Source organism: Kogia breviceps, chromosome 7 (assembly GCF_026419965.1).
Source record: "Kogia breviceps isolate mKogBre1 chromosome 7, mKogBre1 haplotype 1, whole genome shotgun sequence".
In the NCBI taxonomy this organism is placed as follows: Eukaryota; Metazoa; Chordata; class Mammalia; order Artiodactyla; family Physeteridae; genus Kogia; species Kogia breviceps.
In genome coordinates this window covers 20,513,010-20,532,920 of record NC_081316.1, presented here as the reverse complement: position 1 = coordinate 20,532,920, position 19,911 = coordinate 20,513,010, and the positions used below count along the sequence as shown (strand labels likewise).

The window sequence follows — 19,911 nt, the reverse complement described above, 5'->3', positions numbered from 1 at the left end:
CCGCCACTTCCACCTCCTCGATTCAAAATTACTGTTGCTGTTGTTGGAATAGATGACAATCAACAGCTCAGTCAGGGTCAGGATGCTGTAGTTCAGCAGCATTGCCAAGAAACCCACTGTCTAGAAGTAGAGTGTGAAAGCAATCCTTCTATCCTGTTCACTATGTAGTAGTCTCAGGGACCGAAACAGAGTCTGACATAATAAATACCTGGTAAACGAATAAACACTCTATTGCAGAATAAAGGCAAAAGAGGTTCACTTTCCCACAGAATGACACCACTCCAATTTAAAAGATCCCAAGGATACAATGATCCTATTTTCGGTGACATGATGACAAAGCAATTAAGTTAAACCCAACAAAACATTCTCCCCGCCCCCAAAAGGAGCTAAATCAAGGAAAGAAAGACAAAGAAAATAATGAGTTTAAACAATAGAAAAGAAAATACTTTGAGGTCAAAACAACACCACAAACCCAGAACTCAATGTTTAAAGCAAAGCACACACACTATAAACAATATGGTTTTGATCCGGGTTTGAATCCCATCTCCATCACTTCCTAGCTGTGTAACCTCGATTTCAACATCCATAAACTAGAAAGGACCTACCTGAGAGGCTGCTGTGAAGTTGGAATTAAACACAGGAAGTGCCCAGTACACTATCTACTCCAGGTCTCTCTCCACCTTTATAACCGCAATATGCTTACAAATCATCCTATCTATTGCTCGATACGAAACCAACAAATCAAGTTAGTTTAAACATTGCTACCCTTATCTAAGAAAAAATAATGTAGAGTGGTGACATATCACAAACAAGCTGGAGTTCAGTTACTCAAGTTTCACACCACAATTATTTGCTTTTGTGTAGCAATCATTATCAAACAAAACTTTCTTAAAATAGAAAATTATAAGGAATTACCAAATTTGCAGGTTTGAGAAACATAACCATCCATTTGTTTTAAATGTTGGCATACTGAGTTTAATATTAATTTTATGAAACCACAGTCCCAAGCCTCATCAAAAGGGTCTCTTGCTTCTAAAAGGCAATCAAGTTGAAATATGAAAGGAATACCAGGCAAAAGAACATTCTAAAATTTCAAAAGAATACAGCTGTTCAGTTTCCCTTCCAGGGTCAAAAAGTTTGAGCCTATAATTCTAAATCTGGATTGACATGCAAATTTCCATGATTACACAAATGAATGTTTTGCTTTTATTTATATAAGCTACCTCACAATCCGATTTATGGATTAATTTATTTTTACCCCAAACAAAAAAATTTTCCTAGGGGAAAAAAATTTATTTTTATAGCAAGTTATCCAATATAACTTTAAATTCTTAATTTTTTTTTTTTTTTTTTTTTTTTTTTTTTTGCGGCACATGGGCCTCTCACTATTGTGGCCTCTGCTGTTGCAGAGCACAGGCTCCGGATGCGCGGCCATGGCTCATGGGCCCAGCTGCTCTGCGGCATGTGGTATCTTCCCAACCCAGGGCACAAACCCGTGCCCCCTGCATCAACAGGCGGACTCTCAACCACTGCGCCACCAGGGAAGCCCTAAATTCTTCATTTTTAACTGAAAACATTTAGCCTACAGTTAGAGAGTAATCCTATAATTTCAAATTGGGCCACTCTCAAGAGACAAAGAAGGTGTAAATTGGGGAACATGGTCGCCCTTCACATAACCAAAACTTTTAATACATTTATTAGCTGTCTTAAGTCAGAGGTCCTCCACATCTTCCCATGAGATAAATGATTAAAATTAACTTAAATGTAACCAACATGTTTCTGTTAAGACTTTAGAATTTCAATATAGTCTCTAATTCTTATTAAATTAGGGTGGCAGTTAAATGAACCCCACAGCATAATCACTTGGTTCACATAAAAGTCTGAGGGCTGGCGATCCCATCGTGGAGTCTGATCAGTCCCAGGGTATAGGTCCAAATCCTCCAGGAGTACCAGACCATACTTTGGCTTAGGACTCATCAGAAGGGACAAAGAAGCCATTCATCTGCTCTAAGAAGGAATCAGGATATCCCCACAGGACATCCCAATGTCTCTACCCACAAAACCTGGCCACTATACAAAGCCCTAATCAGGAGATTCTTTATCCAGTCCCTGTCACTGCATTCCTTAGTATTGGGAGTTAATTGCGTTGGATTCAATATGCCAGCAGGTAAGTGAAAACATATTTAAAATAAACAACGAGGTAACTTATGTAAATAGATGAAATAATGGAAAATGTCCTTGTAAATCAACAAACCCTTCAATATACTTGTAATCTCTCAGCAGTTAAAAAAAAAAAAAAGCGTCCAGATTCTAAACTCAAACCAGTGGTCTTAGAATTATGTTCTAACTGATTTCAATCATGTGTAATGATTGATAATCTAATATATATGCACTTTTTCTTTTGCCATGATCGAAAAATCTATTTTAAAAATCACATATATTACATGTTTACAGATGAACTAAGATTGGCAAATAGTTAATTACTGCTGCTAAATGTTAGGTACATATGGGGGAAATCACTACTTCTACATATGTTTGAAACTTTTTATTGTCATGTTTTTGAAAAAAGAATGGATGAATGATCCATCTCTGGCCTCCCACTGAAGAGTAAGTTCCATGAAGGCAGAGATCTATCTACTTGCTCAACGCAGCAGTCCCTGGGCCCAGCACAGGACTAGGCAGGAGACAGTGGCCAAGCAATCTGCTTCACCCATTCGCTCACTGCTGCTGAGTGATGATCTGCTCGTGTGTCACCTGTATACAGCATGGTGGTGTCAGGGACCCTATGCACACCTTAGCTGCTCCTAAGCAGGTTCTGAAGACACACAGGAAATCACATCTGCTTAGAAGATCTAATGGCCATGACACAACGGTGGACTGTTTTTTTTCAGAAGCTTGCTAGAGACCAAGCCCTCAGTTTTCAGGAAGAAAGTAAAAAAAAGTTTTCCTTCTTTAACCAAAACAGTCTATTTTTACTCAAGGCACACTGGTTCTTCATCTTTATAGCTCCAATTTCCTCCTCCACTCTCTTGTCCGCAACTCCTTAATATGACTGAATGAGTCAAATATTTGAAGGTTTTTCTTAATCCAAGGTCTTGTCACCTTGTCAGTAAGGCTTTACCCTCTCCACCCTATTTAAAACCCAAATCCCTATTCCTTCTCTCTACTCTTGTTTTCAAAAGCACCTACCACTATCTAACATGTTTATCTGTCTCCCACTGTGGAAATACTTGAGGGCAAGGTCTTTTGTCTGTTTCGTTCAGTGCAATAAAATACCCCAGTACCCAGAACTGTGCCTAGCAGAGAGAAGGCATTCGTGGATGAACAGATGCCAAGCACTGAAAGCTACTTTGGATAACTGGGTAAACAAGTAACGTTTTAAATTACAATACTTACACCCTTTGCACGTATTTAAATTGTACAGTCGATCTTTCTACCACACCACACAACTATTACACAGAAATCATCTTATCTTGTTTCTGAACAGGCTTTTTGGGATAATAATAAAATACACAGTACATACACTAAAAAAAAAAAAAAAAAAAGTCCCACAGACCCAGAATGGAAGCACCTTTAATAACAGCTGACAGTATACTTTTAAGAGGAAATTTAAGCTACACAGTGAGCGGCAAAGATCAAAAGGTAAAGTTCATTAAGTGATCTTTTGTAGTTTTCTTACTACAGAAATACACTGTCTCTCCTGTTACTAAATACTCATGAAATTTAAAATTCAATGGCAAACAGTGTAAAGCAGCCCTGCTTTCTCTGAAGAGGGCAGGGTAGAAAACCAATGGCTGTCAAATGAAATTAAACCTAAGTCGTCTGTTTTGAAAATTCCCTAACAGTCAAACACAAAATTCTCCACTACCCATTAATAAGGGTTGTGTTCAAGGAAAAATCTCACAATTGCAGTTTAGGAAGGCAAGTATTCACTGAACTAGGAGAAATTGTACAAATTAAGCTAAGGTTGGAGCAGAGCAATTTCCTGCAATAATTCCGCACCAGCTACTTTCTACTTCTGAAATCATCCCAGTGGTAGAATAGTCAAACTAAGTAATATGAGCCTTTTACTTTGGATGCCTAAACATCTTTAGGTGTTTAGCACTCCTTAGACAGCAGTCCCAGACCAATCTCAACTCGCTCCTCAATGCTGCCTTGATTATTCAAAATGCCATCACTGGGAGCACTGGGCACTGGTTCTGAGCAGTAATGGTTCTTCCCTGTTTCATACTGGTTGATGGCCCTTAGGGCTTTGGGAATTTAAACCACCCTCGGCCCACAGATACTATTTATCAAAAACAAAACAAAACAAAAAACACACCAACACCCCCCCACCCCCCGTTCTCCAGTAAAACTTTTGGAAGTACAACATGAGCTTATCAGAACAGTTTTAAAGCATTTTAAAACCGTGGATAATGAACAAAAAAAGAAAAGCAACTCTGAAAATAAGTAATTTGGAACTCTTATTATCCCACGTACGCATTTACATTTTAAGTCACCTTCTCCTGATGCTAGAAGACTATGAACTGCTCAAAGAAAAAAGGAAAAGATTTCACTCTGAACCCTAGCTGGTCAGAAAACTGCAGATACAGGGAATTAATATGCTCTCAATATCAAGAGGCTGGTAAAAATCCTGACAGGTTAACGGAAATATTTTAACTAAAGATTCAACTATGAGTTCAGACTGTCATGTACTGAGGAACACATCCCAACTCTAAGCACTCAATTTCTAAAAAATTATGAACTATCTCATACAGATTAAAATCTCTCAACTCAGAATATCACAGTAGGGTCTGATAATCTAAATGGTTAATTCACAAATCTACAATGTCTGTACACTTTTATTTATTTTTACTTTTTCTTATTTTTGTAGTACGCGGGCCTCTCACTGTTGTGGCCTCTCCCGTTGCGGAGCACAGTCTCCGGACGCGCAGGCTCAGCGGCCATGGCTCACGGGCCCAGCCGCTCCGCGGCATGTGGGATCCTCCCAGACCGGGGCACGAACCCGTGTCCCCTGCATCGGCAGGCGGACTCTCAACCACTGCGCCACCAGGGAAGCCCGTCTGTACACTTTTAGAGGACAACAACCCTTAAACATATGTATCCTTTCCAGAATTCAGTTTACTGAGATTATCAAACCAAGTGATAAAATCAGCTATTACAAAGAATTCAATCATCTTCTCCAATCTCTATTCTATATAGTATTTTCAAAAACAATGCAAAAGTCATAAAAGCATTTAGATGTTATTTTATAATACAGAGGCACAAATAACCGCAGACATTCTGAATTAGTAACACGGGTCAACCAGGAAAAAAAAAAAGACTGTAAATGTACGTGTAATAACAGGTATTTAAGACAGCACTACAGTGTTGAAATTATTTATAATTATAATTATTTTGAGAATAATTACTCTCATCATACCACGAGAAGAGGCCTCAAACTTCTAGTGAAAAGTGTTCCTAAGTAAACTTGAAAAGGTCACAATTCCTACACCTATTTTATATATAAAACGAATCCCCTTTGTCACTATAATTCTATAAGAAATTAAGTTTTGCAATGGTATTTTTATTGACCAAAAGTCTTATATTCAGTCCTTCCAAATCTCAGAATAGAACACTTTACCTTCAAAAGATGAAAGAAAGAAAAAAAAAAAAAAAAAGATGAAAGAAAAAATTTCCTTGTCGTAAAACAAACAAAAAAAAGCAGCTAATAAATTGAGAAAATTCATTTTCTGGGGTTTCTTTTTCCTGTCAACTCTTACCTTAACAAGTTAACCACTAATAGATAACGCTAATTTTTAAGCCATCACCCTCTACTTTAATCACTCATTTAACCTTTTAAATATATCCCTACTCTATCACCACCTTTCTTTCTCGGAAAGTCATTTTACATTTGCATATCATTTATCCCTCTAGCTATTGTTAATCACAGTCTGAAATCATTTCCAGATTCTACTATGGGAAGCATTTAGCATTCTGTGAAATCACAGAATTCTGAGCTGGAAATGATCAACCAGCATCAATGATGCTCAAAAACTAGACTTCAGTGAGGCTCAGTGCAATAATAAAAACAATTTCTTATTAAAACTTTTCATCTTGGGCTTCCCTGGTGGCGCAGTGGTTGAGAATCCGCCTGCCGATGCAGGGGATACGGGTTCGTGCCCCGGTCCGGGAAGATCCCACATGCCGCGGAGCGGCTGGGCCCGTGAGCCATGGCCGCTGAGCCTGCGCGTCCGGAGCCTGTGCCCCGCAACGGGAGAGGCCACAACAGTGAGAGGCCCGCGTACCACAAAAAAAAAAAAAAAAAAAAAAAAAAAAAAAAAAAAAACTTTTCATCTCTTCTACAGAAACAGTAAAGCTGGGCAAAATTAAAACTGCCTGCATTTTAATCCAAGTTATGTCCCCTTGCACACACCACTTTACTTAAACCTTCCAGGGCCTCAAGTTTCCTGAGTGGTTAAACGGGAAAACAACAGTGCTTATGGCATAAGTTATTAGACTATTATGAAATGAGTCAACGCAGGCAGAGATTATCGGAGTCCCTGGTGTGCAGGACAGCTATTAACCACTTAGAGATACAGTTACTTCTACAGGAAGGCAGTAACTTTTAAAAAGACAACTTTTAAGTTCAACAACTCACTCTGAGAATTTTCACAAGCCTATTTTTATACTTTACAGCGACATGCAAGTAAAACAGAGGGGGCATGTGAACCAAAGCCCTGCTGGCAGGTGAGTGCAGGAGCATCCCCGCCAGGAACCCGACACAGCCTTCTTCGGGGCCCAAAGGCTTCTTGCAGGACTCGCCTTAGATAGACCGGGGGTAACTGCGGACGGCGGGAAGTCTGATCACTAACAGAAAGCATTCGGGAAACACAGCATCGGGGGGCGGGCGGTTGGGGGGGAGAAGTGGCCCAGCAGTCAGGTACAAACACCCGATGTGACTGCGGTCACCACCTCCGGACTAAGACGCGCAGGGCAACGTCCCATCCGTGACGCTCACGGACTTCTCGGACGGCCCCACTTCCCCGTCCGCAGGATGACGTTAAGCAGTAAAGTAACGCAGACTCGGCGGCCACCATGCCGGGAACGCCGGGCCCGTCCGGCTCCCGGCTCACGTCGCCGCCCGTCCCCGACAACACCCAGGACCGTGCAAGGTCCTGGTGTCACCCCGGCACACGCGGCAGCCTCACCCACCCGCCGGACGCGGGACCGGAGCTCGCTGCAGCCGCGGCCAACGGTCACTCAGCCCTAGGAAGCCTCCGGTTCCGAAAACAAAAGGCCCCATGGCGGCTCCGCGTTCTCCCGGGTCCTCGCGGCCCGACACGTAGCCTTAACCTTCCCGGAGACGCCGCGGGGCCGGCGGGCGAGAGCCGCGCGGGAACAAAGCTCTCCTGACCTTCAGGCCGCCGCGGGAGGAGCGCAGCGCGACACCTGCCGCCGCCGCCGGGCCCCACCCGGCTCCCCGCGGGCCCCGGTCGCACCCGCGTCGCCTGCTCCCGCCCGCCCGCTCCCCGCCGCCGCTCCGGGCGCTCCGGGCCCGGCCCCGCCCCTGCCGCCGCGGCCTCCCGAGATGGCGGACCAGGGCCTCCTCCGCGGCTCCCACCGCCCCGGCCCCGGCCCCCGCCCCCACCCCGCCGGCTGCCACTACCGCCGTTACCCAGCCAAGCCTCGCGTCCGCACCTCACGCCTCCTGCGGCAGTGGCTGCAGCCGTCTGGGTTTCGCTCGCTCCGGGACTGCGCCGCCGTGGCTGCCAACAACGCCGCCTCCCATTGGCTGAGTCTCCTGGCCCCGCCCTCCTCGAGCAAAGAGGGCTACGATTGGGAGGGCGCGGCGCAAGTCAACTACGCTTCGGCGCCGCCGGTGACGGCCAATCGGAGGCCGCCCAGGAGGCGCCGCGCTGAGCGGGGCTGAGACCCGCGGGCCGGATGCAAATGGGGATGTGTGACTTGAGCGTGGCGCGCGCCCGCGTTCCTTCGGCCCCTTTAACGGACGGGGGCGCGCGGAGATCACGTGGCGGGGCGTCTGCTGCACCCTACTCCTGTGTTCTCTTCGGGCGCAGCGCTTTTCCGGCCCCACATTCATCCCAGTCTGCGCAGCCCATTCCCCATCCCAACCACCCACCCCGACCGCTCACCCTCGCTCGGGCGCAGTCCACCCCCCGGCCTGTGCAGCCCCCCTTCCCCAGCCTCCCGTGGGACTGGGCGCTGTCTCGGGACCCACCCACCTCCCGCGACCCCTGCCTCCCCCCCGCCCCCCGGCCCAGTTGAGTTCCAGCCCCAGGGACGCGCGCACTGACCCCGCCGACGTCCGCGACCCCATGGCCCGGGCTTCCCCCCCTCAAATCCCCGGGCTCGTGCTGCCTGCTGGGCTTGGCGCGTGGGGTCCTCTCTTCCTCCCCCACCCCATGCGCGCACTCACAGGCTCTCTCGGGGCAGCGCCCAGGCCCGCGTCCCCAGCATCTCAGCCCGGCTCGGGCCTAACAGACCCACCGGCCAGAAGGAAGGGCCGGGCCGCTGGGACCGGGGTACCGACCCCGGTCTCCCCACGTTACAGTTCCTGGAAAAGCGTTAATCTGAAAACAGCTTGAGTAAGACGACAGTTCGGTGGAAACCCACATCCGCCAGGCCCGGGCTTCTGAGAGTCTGTTTCTGGGCGCTATCTTCCGTTGAGGGGACTTTGATTATTTTTGCCCGTTTCTTCAGAAACTTTCCTTTCTTTGAGCCGGGTCGCTTCTGAAACCCGTTCTAACTTTCAGCAAGTTTGAAGGGGGCGGGGGGGAGGGGTTTGAAAGCATCCAGAGGCTCCTGTTGGAGGGGCTGTTAAGGACGTAACGTCAGTTAACCAGCCGCAGGGTGGCCAGCAGGTGTCCCGGTGTGACCCACACGGCGGGGACCAGCCTCTGCCCCGCGTCTGTACTGAGAGGGCGTGTGTGGGATCCCAGCTTGCCTTCCTTGGATTTTCTGACTTTTCTGAAGTGACCTTGTTTTGCTTTTGCTGAGGATGGGGCGGAGCTGGGGGAGGAGGCATAAACTACGAAAGAAAAGAGCGCCAGCATTTTCAAGTTTGGAGGTCTGTCCTCCTGTTTACTAAAGGCTCATATCCACGAGGCCACTGTATCGGGCCCTGCCCGTCTGTTCGGGGTTGGAGCAGGTGGTGCAGCACACCGGCGCCATTTGGGGGAGCAGCCTGTGTGACCTGGCCACTGGGCCTGGCCCTGGTGGAATGGCTGTAGCGGAGTGGCCTCTCCCCGGGTCACTTCAGTGAGCTGGTGGGAAGGTGGGCGACATTGTCCACAGCCTTTCTGTCTGCAACAGGACTGAGAATGCTGTTTTAATTTGCTGCGGCTGCCACAGCAAAGGGACGCGAGCCGTGGGGCTTAGAAAGTACAACAGCATTGTGTTTTCTCACCCGTCTAGAGGCTGGAAGGCAGAAATCAAGGCGTTACAGGGCTGGGCTCCCTTCAGAGTCTCCAGGGGAGGGTCCTTCCTGCCTCTTCCAGCCTCTGGGAGCTCTGGGCCGTCTTGGGCTTGTGGCTGCATCACATGGCCTTCTTCGCTATGTCTCCGTGGCTCCTTCCCCGCCCCCCACACCGGTCAAGCCACAGCAGGAGTTTAATTGCTAAAGGATTGATGAAGTGACATTTTCCAATAAAGGGAGACAAAGATCATTATATATATATATTTTAAAGTTATTGGCTGCGTTGGGTCTTCATTGCTGCGCGCGGGCTTTCTCTACTTGCAGCGAGCGGGGGGCTACTCTTCGTTGCGGTGCGTGGGCTTCTTATTGCGGTGGCTTCTCTTGTTGCGGACCACGGGCTCTAGAGCGCAGCCTCAGCAGTTGTGGCTCACGGGCTTAGTTGCTCCGCAACGTGTGGGATCTTCCCGGCTCAGAGATCGAACCCGTGTCCCCTGCATTGTCAGGCAGATTCTCAACCACTGCACCACCAGGGAAGTCCCCCTAGATCATTTTGAAAAACATTATAAAATCAGAATTACATTCAGGGCTCATAGGAAAGAATCGAGAAGTATTATCAGGAATCTTTTAAAAAGCTCAAAATATTTAACATGTGGCCAAACAGCTCAAAATATCCCTACTCAAGTTCAGAAATACAATTATGTATTAGGAAAACATTACTCTCATTTTAGCCTGTTATAACAGGGTTAGTTGTTAATTAGTTCTGTGCTCCAAAAATGAATATCTGAAACACTGTCTAATTGCTGTGCTCACAGGCTAAGCGAAGGAGTTTGTTTTGACATATGAAATCAAAACATGGAAAGAATTACAAAGGAGGCAACTTATTAGTTACTGACACACTTTACTGCATTTGTGTCTAAAGATTCAAATATTACTTCTGCATTAGGGTCCCTGGGTAACTTTTCATTGACTTTTGAGACCCTGGGTAATTTTACATGAAACTTTTTTTTTAAACGACTGTTTTTATTTAGGACTTTTTAGTCCAAAGAGTTTTAGGTGCTAAGATGTAAACCTAAATTACCACTGTCACCACTGAAATAATGAAGGGAAGATGAGATGTATGAATATGGCATAGAGTCTATAGGAGGTAACAGATGAATCCATAGAAGCAGGTGAAGTGGCTTTCTCAAGGCCACATTACTCTAGAAGCAAAACTGCCACTAGCTGAGTCTATTCCATTTGAAGAGTAAGTCATGACTCTGAATCTAAAGGATTCCCTGTGCTGACTTTTCTTGCCGCCATTCTAGTAATTGCCTTGCAAATATTTTCTGTATGCACAGACTTTAATTTTAAACTACATGAGGGACTTCACTGGCAGTCCATTGGTTAAGACTCCGCACTTCCTCTGCAGGGAGCACAGGTTCGATCCCTGGTTGGGGAACTAAGATCCCACATGCCTCACAGCACGGCCAAAAAAATTAAATAAATATAAACTACATGAGGCTAGGACCATAACAATTTTCCAGATCCCTTATTTTCCTATTTCACATCTGTATACATTTTTGTTAAAATGGGATTACTTGTTTTCCCCACTTCCTATAGGGCACTTTCAAAGAGTTTTGAGCTACCTTGGAACAAATACAGTACTCTTGGTATACAGTTAAGTGTAAATGATTATCCAAATTTTAGGTTTGATGAATAGTTCCTTCTTTGTGGTTACTCCTGCAGAAGTCCCAAGACATAGAGCCTAGGGTGTGGCGCTTATGTTGATACTGGTTTTGCTGGTGGCTGCTTCTGGTTAAGGTTAAGACTTAACTGATAACATGATCAGCAGAATAAACTATAGCAGGGACAATAACAAAAATCATCAAGCACAACAAGGCCCATGCAACCCGTATGTGATATTAATACATTAAAGTGGAAATCACAGCCATCTGAAACGCAAACATTTAAACCTTCTAAGTCACTTATTCAGTAAGGTTTCATTCTTTAAAAATGTAGCATATAAATTCCTCTCCATACACTCAGGAAAGCATATTAAAAAAAAAAAAAAGCACACAATTAGGGACAAGTAGAAGTATAAAAGAAAGATGGACTAGTCAAGGCACTTTTTCACCCAAAGAACATAACAGGGCGAATTCCTAAGTTGACCTTACTCCCCAGGTATTTCTTATAATATCATTTTTTTTTTCCCCCATGCAACTTGGCCCCTTAAAACCAAGCCAACTGCTTCATCTGGGATTCAATGGGGAAAAAAGCGATGTGTTTCCTTATCAGAGGATAATGTTCTGGTGGAAATGTTCTGGTGGACTCACTTGCGAATGCTTTGTGGCTACATTGTACGTTAGGAGTGATTTAAAGTCTTATCAAGGGTAACTTTCACCCTCCCTGCTGACATTGGGACCACTGTCCCTCGTAAATCATTAACCGTCTACAGTCATCCTGTCCTGGATTTATGATCTTGAGAAAGACATTTACCTTCTTGGACATTAATCTCCTCATCTGCTAAAGGAGATAAGTGATCTTTTGGGTACCTTTTAGTGCTAACATTCTGTGATGCTAGGGAATACAGTTCAATGCGGGGAATGTATATAAGAACATTTTTTGCTCGATGAAAAATTACATAGTTGCATATTCTTATTCTCAGAGCCACTACCACCTCTTCTTACCTCATTCCCCAACCGGAGATCGAACCCATGCCCCCTGCAGTGGAAGCATGGCGTCTAAACCACTGGACAGCCAAGGAAGCCCTCCTGTGTCCTCTTCTTAAAAGGACACCTCAGTCACTGTCCTAGGGCCCACCCTAATGGCCTCATCTTAACTTGATTACATTTGCAAAACCCCGGTATCTGAATGTCACATGCCCAGGTTCCGGGAATTGGAGTTGAACCTGTAATTTGGAGGCTGCCATTCAGTCCACAGCACACTAAGGCGGTGCCCCGGCAGTGGTCCTGGCCAGTAGGCCGTGCAGCAGAGAGCAGGGGGAGAGGGGCAGGTGTTCCTGCGTCCAACCTCCCGGGGCCAAGTCCTTGTTCTATGTGATTCCAGCCAGCAGGCCTGGCTGAGAGCCTGTGCCTCAGTTCCCCCATCTGTATAATGGGGACACTTAACAGCACCTGCTTCATGGGGCCGGGGGAGACTTGGAACAGCGCTGGTGAGCACTCGCCTTGGTGCAGGTGTCTGCTATGATGACCCCAGCCGCCTGGCACGGGCAGGGGACTCAGCACCTGAGGACACAGGGGTGGGGCCGGGAGTGGGTAATCTGCCCTTCAGTTCCTGCTCCCCAAGGCTCACCTCTCCTCCAAGGGCTCAGCCTGCAACCTGCCCCAGGTAATATCGGGTCCCTGGCAGCCACAGGCCCTGGTGCTCAGGGCATAGCCACCATGGGCCGCCACTGCCACCCCCCTGCTTATTACCACCAGGGCACCACTGCCAGCTTTCGTGACCACGGGCACTGGACGGGGAGCATGTTGATCCCCACCTCCTGCCCCGTCCCCACCACTAGAAGGAGTGTATCAGGGAGGCTTCCGGGAGGAAGTGGTGCCCCAGCTGACACCTGAGAACCAGCTGGAGAGGCCAGGAGGGGAGCATCGTGCATTCCAGGACCTGCAATTAGTTCAGGGTGGCTCACGGCCCTAATGATAGCACCTGGGAGCCCCATCAGGAGGTGAGCCCGGGCAGGTGCCCCCAAGGTGATGCCTGGGCCAGGCTGCACGCCACGTCTTCATCTACCTGTGGGCATGATGGGCGGGTGCCAGGCTCAGAATGACGCCAGCATTGCCATCGCAAGCCCCCTCCCTGGGTCTGCCGTCTTCTCAGTTCTCAGGCCCTGAGTCCCGGATTCCCCAATAGAAACGGTCGGGGAGCTAAGATCCCGCAGGCTATGGGCCAAAAAAAAAAAAGAAAGAAAAGGAAAAAACCACTCTCAGCACGTGGGGCCTTGTGTCTTTTTTTTTTTTTTTTTTTTTGGCTGCTGATCCCTGACCAGGGATTGAACCTGCACCCCCTGCACTGGAAGGGCAGAGTCTTAACCACCGGACCGCCAGGGAAGTCCCTCAAGACACTTTCATTCTGACAGACACCCAAGTTTTGCTGACACCGGAGCCTTGTACTGGCGTCTCTTATTCTGTGGACACGATCCTTTCTGACTACCCACTGATAGCAGAAGCACCAGCAAACGGATCTCCGTTGGGCTGGTTCCTCCTTAGCCAGGAGGGTCCCTGCTCTTCACGGGCTGAGGCCACCCTCGTGCCCTTGGCTGGAGGTCACAGCCCGTCCTCCTGCCACCCGATCCTCCATGCTGCCCACCAGCACACGGGTGAGCGCGGCCCACGGCATCCTGCTGTCCAGCATCCTCCTGTGGTCCCCGCTGCCCCCAGTGAACTCAGAACGGAGCAGGCACAGCGGGCATCGGTTTGTATAAAAGTCTCCAGATGATGCTAAGTAAAGACCAGGGCTGAGAGGTACTGGGATGAGAACCCCGAGGCCCCTGGCCACCTCGTGGCTCTCGTTTTCCCACCATCGTAACTTTGACACCACAGGGCTCTGAGCTCGTGCACACCTGTTAACAGCCCCTTTACGCAGGTCCCCAGCCTGGCTCGCTGTCCGGCCATGGGGAGCTCAGGGGGTTACCCTCCAGGGGTGGCCCTGCCCTTGGTTTCTGCTCCTTGTTTGGCCTGAGCTCCCCCCAGACTGAGCTCAGGGGGATGGGCGCCCTTGTCTTCCTTCCCACCTAGAGACTGTGCCTCATCTCACGTCCACTGAATGATGGCGAAGCCTTGGCTGAGCAATGTCCCAGGTGGACACTATCGCCCCCACCTCCAGAGGAGGAAATAGAGACGGGCTGGATGACTTCCTCAGCCCCCCAGCTCAAAAACGGCTGGACCACAACCCACCTGGCCCTGGAGGGGCCCTGCCCCTCGCCTCTCGTGGGCACTGCTCAGTGATCAACCCCTGGGGCTGGCAGAAGAGAGGGAGCACGGGGCCCCAGAAGCACCCGACATCCCTCCCCAGGGCGGTGGCCCCCAGGTCTAATGACAAGGACACATGGAGACAGGAGGAAGAAGCAGATGACATCAGAAAATAGCCACCACCTATTCCGTGCAGAGAGGGCTGCTATCTGTAAACTCAGAAGGAAGGTGTCAGGAGCCTGTCCCCAAACTGTTACAGGCTCGCTCTAGATGGCCTTAAGGGGACACTCTGTCGTTATTTTAGTCTGGTAATTTTCTGCATGATTCGATTTTTAAATAGTGAATCTGTGATTTTTTAAATAATGAAAACACGACAGATTTCTCTTTGGGGAGAAGCACAAAGGCAATTCTGGCTCTTACCGCTGGAAAGAGGTTTCATGCACACACACAAAAGAAACATTTTTTTTACAGGTGAACTGATATTTTACAAGTTAAAAAAGTTTTCCACCCCATCTTGTTCCAGAAGGTTCTGCTGCAGCTTGTAAGGGTGCAAAGGCCGAATGCAAAGGGGACAGTGAGGACGTTCCTGAGCAGGAACCCCCAGTCCATCCCCTGCAGGTGCCGCGACCCGCCCCGGTCGTCCACTAAAGACGAGAGGGTTTCCTGGCGGCATGTTTTAAAGAACATTTGATCACGAAGAGTCTGGAACACGGGAAGGTGGAGAGGACGACCTGGGGCACAGATAGACGCCGGTCACTCAGGTGTGACCAGAAGCATCTGTGTAATTTGCTTCATCAGTTTTCTTTGTTGAAGACTCCATTACCACGCCACGTTGTCCCAAACTAAGGACACGTGTGGACACAGCTGGTATGATCACACGAACAAAATTCACCAAGATTCCTTAGCGTCACACCCTGCCCACGCGCACGTGTCCCCAAATGTCTCTGTGGCCGGTTTGTTCAAAGCTATCAAGGTTCATACACGGGAGGTGGGGTTTTGTTTCTCGAATCTCTCCTGAGTCCCGAGGAGGGCCCCGCCTTCTGGATGAGTCTGGCTGCCTCTCTGTGGCACCTCCTGCCTGTGTCTGGGTCCCCAGTACTGCCGGTGAGCAGGAAGTGAAATGGACAGCCTCCTCCTCCAGGTGGGGCCCCCAACCAGAGGCAGGGGCATCACCCCAGGGCCTGGGGGAAACAAAGAATCTCCAGCCCCACCCAGATCCGAGTCAGGGTCTGTGACTTAACAAGGTCCCGGGCAGCACGGGTCTAAAAGTTTTGTTCAGTACCTACGCCGTGTTTTTAGTGGAAAGACTTCTCTGTGCAGGTGAGGCCGGGCTCCCCGCTGCAGGGCACCCCTCAGGCCCACATGTCCCTCTCGGGGGATGCCGAGACTGATTGCTGGGGGGAGGGGGTGATGGGCAGAGCTCCGAGTTGTAAGTTGACAGGCGCACCTTTCCCGGTCCCCTGTGACCGACAAGCCACCTGCGAGGGGACACTTTGGCGTCGTGAAAACAGTCAGATCCCAACTTTCAGCAGGGGTCTCGGCGTCCACTGGCAGCCCTGGCTGGAGTCGGGGCTGCACTCACGGCCCCAGAACGGAGGCGTTCTAACTGTCCTGTTTTGTCCTCTTCTACTCGCTGGCACTGCTGCCCCTTTCAGTGGGGCCATTGGTGGCTCTGAAATAGTTTCCACGGAGGGTGGGAGATGTTTAATCCTGCCACCTTTTTTTCTGGCCACGCCACACAGCTTACGGAATCTTAACTCCTGAACCAGGGATTGAACCGAGGGCCATGGCAGTGACCGCACGGAGTCCTAACCACTGGACCGCCAGGGGAGTCCCAATCCTGCCACTTATAAATGACTAAGTCTGTGGACCAGGTGTCACCTCCAGTGGTGACAAGTTATTATGTCTTGGTCTTCTTTGCTTTTGAGAATAAGTGTAGATGCCTGGATTTCAATGACCCCTTCTTTTCAGGGCTCCAGTTTTCCCGGACTCAGCCGGGGGAAGCTCCTGAGGCTTTTTACCCTGAAATCATGAGAGGTTCCCAGGAAGCTGTGGGAGAGGGGCCCCTGTGCCCTTCACATGGTTTCCTGACAGCTACATCTTGCCTAAGATGAACCCTGGGACACCAGCCCTGGTGTCATGTGGCCACGGGCATAGATTCCTCAGCCACCACTGCGGTCGAAGGGTGAAGGGTCCAGACTGTCCCTAGTCAGCCCCCACCCAGCCCCCGGCACCGCTACGCCGCTCTCTCTAGTTCTGTCCTCTCGAGTCATCTCACTGGAATCTCACTGCGCGTGACCCTCTGCCCCGATGCCCCAGAGACTCTCCTGGCTGCTGTGTGTGTTCCTGGTCTGTCCCGTGTCCTTCTTACACGACCCCTCCGTCTGGGACGCTTCCCCTCAGGGTGCCGGGATGCCCTGGGCCTCCACGTGCGCTCGCCCTCGGCCTGGAATTGGCCGCTTCTCCCAGGAGAGGGGATGGCACTCAGAGCCTGGAAGCTGGCCCTGGGGGTGCTCGTAGCCACCGGGGTGGTCCCCTCTCAGCCCGCACGGCCGGGAAATACCTACTGTTTACAAGTCAAGCGTCAGTTCCTCTGCTGTCTCCTCCGTTCGTGTTTAACAGCACGTGGTTCTCTGGTGCTTTTCCTCACGATGAACTAGGGGCTGCTGATGTCGAGGCACGTGTCCGCTGCCCGCACAGCGCGGAGGGTGATGACCACGTGTCCGCTGCCCGCACAGAGCGGAGGGTGATGACCACACCGGCACCATGCCCAGAGACACAACAATGGAACCAAGTTTGACTTCTCTGCACGGCTTTGGCCTCAGGGCACACCCCCCCCAACGATGTGCAGCTAAGCAGCAGGTTCTCAAATCAACCAGAGGGGCCCTTTTCTCACTGGTTTGTTTGCTGTTTTGTGGCAGGTGGCACTTTCCTAAACAGCTGCCATCCTTTCCAGCCCCCTGCCACTGCCGTCACAGGGAGGGGTCTGCAGGTGGGCCCTGGGGTGGCCTCCCCTCAGGGAGGATGGCGGGGGTCTGCGTGACCTCTGAGATTAGATCCCAAAGGGCATGTGGTGCCCAACTCTCCTGGGACCCGCAGAGGCCGCCGACCTGGAGGCCACACCCCAGCATCCCCCGCCTAGGACCCAGGCATGAGCACGCAGACCCCCTGCCCTCTGACCGCACCCAGTGGGGGGCCCTGACTCAGACCCATCCAGAGGAGCCGGTCAACGTGGAACCCCCAGGGTCAACAATAAGGTCATTGTCACTTCAGGCACTAAATGCTGGGGTGACTTGTTAGGTAGGTAACTGCCCTGGGTTTGTTCCACTTCGTTTTGGGGCCTTTTTTTCTTACTGGCTTATTTTTTTTTAATGTAAAACATTTACAAGGTTTAAAAGTTGAACATATGCAGGGCCTGTCCTTGTGGGGTCACAGCCGTCGTGCTCCACTTGTGGCTGGGTGGGTGGGAGCCCCCCAGAGCACCCGGTACCGGCCAGCAGGCTGCTCCCCACCTGCTCTGGGGGTGATGCTCCTATGAGCGGGCCACGGGGGTGAAGGGTGAGCGCGGCCACCACTGGACAGTGCCAACCCCGACCCCAGCCCCCTGCCCCGCCATCGCCGCGAGCGAGACCCGGATGGCGTCTCCCAGCCTGTCCGCCCGGCCCCGAGGGCTCCATCGCGGGTTCTCTCGGATCTGACCTGGCCCCGCGCTCCTGCAGGTGGAGCCGGTCCCGGCTCGCTGCCGCCCTGCTCCATCCAGGCCTGGAGCTCAGGTGGGGATTCTCAGCCCCGGAAGTAAGAATGCGAGAGCAGGGCGGTGAGGACACGCTCTCCTGGCTGGGACCTGGGGACATCGCTGCCCTGTGCTGCCGAGATGCCCCCTCCACCCATCTCATCGCCAGCCATGCTGAGCCGGCCCGTCCGCCTGCGGAATCGCTGCAGAGACAGGGCGCCGAGCTGACCCAGCAGGACCCGGGCGCCCGGCCGAGCAGCCTTTGTGTGCGGCGCCAGCAGGCTCTGCCACTTTGAGCCTGTCTTTTTCCTACTCAAATGCCTCCGAATGCGCCTACACACCAGAGATTAGCCGATAGCCATCTGAACGGGGGCAGGGTTGGGGGGGGGGGACAGTCCTCGCTGAAGCTGCTCAGTGGCCTGAACTCCCGTGTCGTGACCTGCTGACCAAGCAGCCCGGTCGGGCCACCGCGAGCGCTGACCGTGCAGGGTGACGGCAGACAGAGCCCGGCCTCGCGTTTGGAAGATTTTATTACTGATGTTTCAGAGCCGAAGGTGGCCCAGACCTCTCCAGACAGAATCCTTAACTTAGGCCCCGAGGAGCACTGTAAACACACCCGGAGCGGGGGGCAGAGTCCCCGGGGCGGGGGGAGCTGGTGCCCCCAGTGCCGTGTAGAGCCTCGGCCCCGCCTTCACGGGACGCTTCCGTTCTGAACCAGCTGCAGATATTCCTTGTGCAGCTTTTCCTGTGCCTCGAAGAGCTTCTTCAGCTTCTTGGCCTGCCCTTTGCTCAGCTCTTTGCCTTCCGTGTCGTGTGTGGGCAGACCCTGAAAGGCGAGAGCACAGGCGGTCACCGCGGGCATCCAGCCCACTGACCGGGCCAGTCCGCCTGCCCGGCATCCACTCCCCGCCCCGCTCCGGACCCAGCGCACTGCTCCGAGGTGCCCGTCCTAGCCTCTGGGAAGCGGCCATCCTGGGGTGTCCCCCTGCCTGAGTGGTGAGAGGCACCGTTCCCCACCAGGGTCGACGTGGTTCTGATACAAGCAGATACACATAAGACCAGTGGGGGAGGACTGAGGGTCTCGAGGCCAAGAGGCCGTGAGTAGCCGCGCTGAAGAGCCCCTGGAGCAATGGGCCCATCTGTGCCACGGCCCTTCTGGATTGTCTGTGGGGTGAGTCCCTGCAAATCCATCAACTGGCCCAGTCCGGTGCCGCGGTGAGGGAGGGGTGGCCCCGGGCACTGGGCTGCATGTGCTGGACCTGAAACAGCCCCACATAAGCCCGCCTTCCTGCAAACAGCACCCTGGACAGAGACTCTTCTCAGCCAAGTTTGAAAACCCCTGTCATCCCGATTTAATCGTCTAACAACGTTCTGAAAAGAAGAAGGATTTCTTACATTTTCATCGAACTTGGAATACTTGTCGCGTTCTGACAAGAACATCTCGCTGGGCGGAACCTTCATCTTGGCCAGCCTTGCCGCCTGGAACACAGACATGGGGTCACTGCTCCGAGCCCGCGTGGGGACCCATGCCCATGACCCCGTGTCGGCTCCCACCCCAGCCCCCAGGTTCAGGGATCGACAGCTGGGCAGAGGAAGTGAAAGGAGGGAGCCAGGTGTTTTCTGCAGGAACTGGGGGACGGCCGTGCACGCAGCACAGCAGGATCAAGGCCACAGAAGCCGTCCTGGAGCTCGCGGCCACATCTGTCCCTGCCCAGGGCTCCCGGCCTCCCTGGGGCACTATATGAGGGGGTGAGGGGGCACCGCTGGGGACAGAGGCAGAGGGGGCGCCCGGCTGGGTCCCAAGGAGGCACAGGGGGCAGGGCATGGGGTCACAGTGAGTTTCCGCTAGGAGC

General features: G+C 51.1%; 2 protein-coding genes across 14 annotated transcripts in view; both read right to left on the bottom strand.

Moving 5' to 3' along the window:
• Positions 1-7,808, bottom strand: part of NAP1L4 (nucleosome assembly protein 1 like 4) — a 60,104-nt gene extending 52,296 nt beyond the window's left edge. For 2 of the 11 annotated variants that reach the window (XM_067037826.1, XM_067037825.1), the window contains exon 1: positions 7,195-7,485. In XM_067037826.1, the coding sequence (XP_066893927.1) occupies positions 7,195-7,285 (91 nt within the window). In that variant the 5' untranslated portion in view covers positions 7,286-7,485. Of the gene's footprint in view, positions 1-7,194; positions 7,493-7,657 lie in introns of those variants that run through there. The other 9 variants (XM_067037828.1, XM_059070210.2, XM_067037831.1 and 6 more) reach the window with 9 other exon arrangements.
• A 10,762-nt stretch (positions 7,809-18,570) lies between these two features.
• CARS1 (cysteinyl-tRNA synthetase 1) overlaps positions 18,571-19,911 on the bottom strand; it is a 47,483-nt gene continuing 46,142 nt past the window's right edge. For all 3 annotated transcript variants that reach the window (XR_010841316.1, XM_059070207.2, XM_067037824.1), the window contains 2 exons: positions 19,454-19,537; positions 18,571-18,884 (listed from right to left, as the gene is read on the bottom strand). Coding sequence is in view for 2 of the 3 variants with exons in the window: in XM_059070207.2 (XP_058926190.1) it covers positions 18,750-18,884; positions 19,454-19,537 (219 nt within the window). In the remaining variant the exon portion in view is untranslated. The remainder of the gene's footprint in view (positions 18,885-19,453; positions 19,538-19,911) is intronic.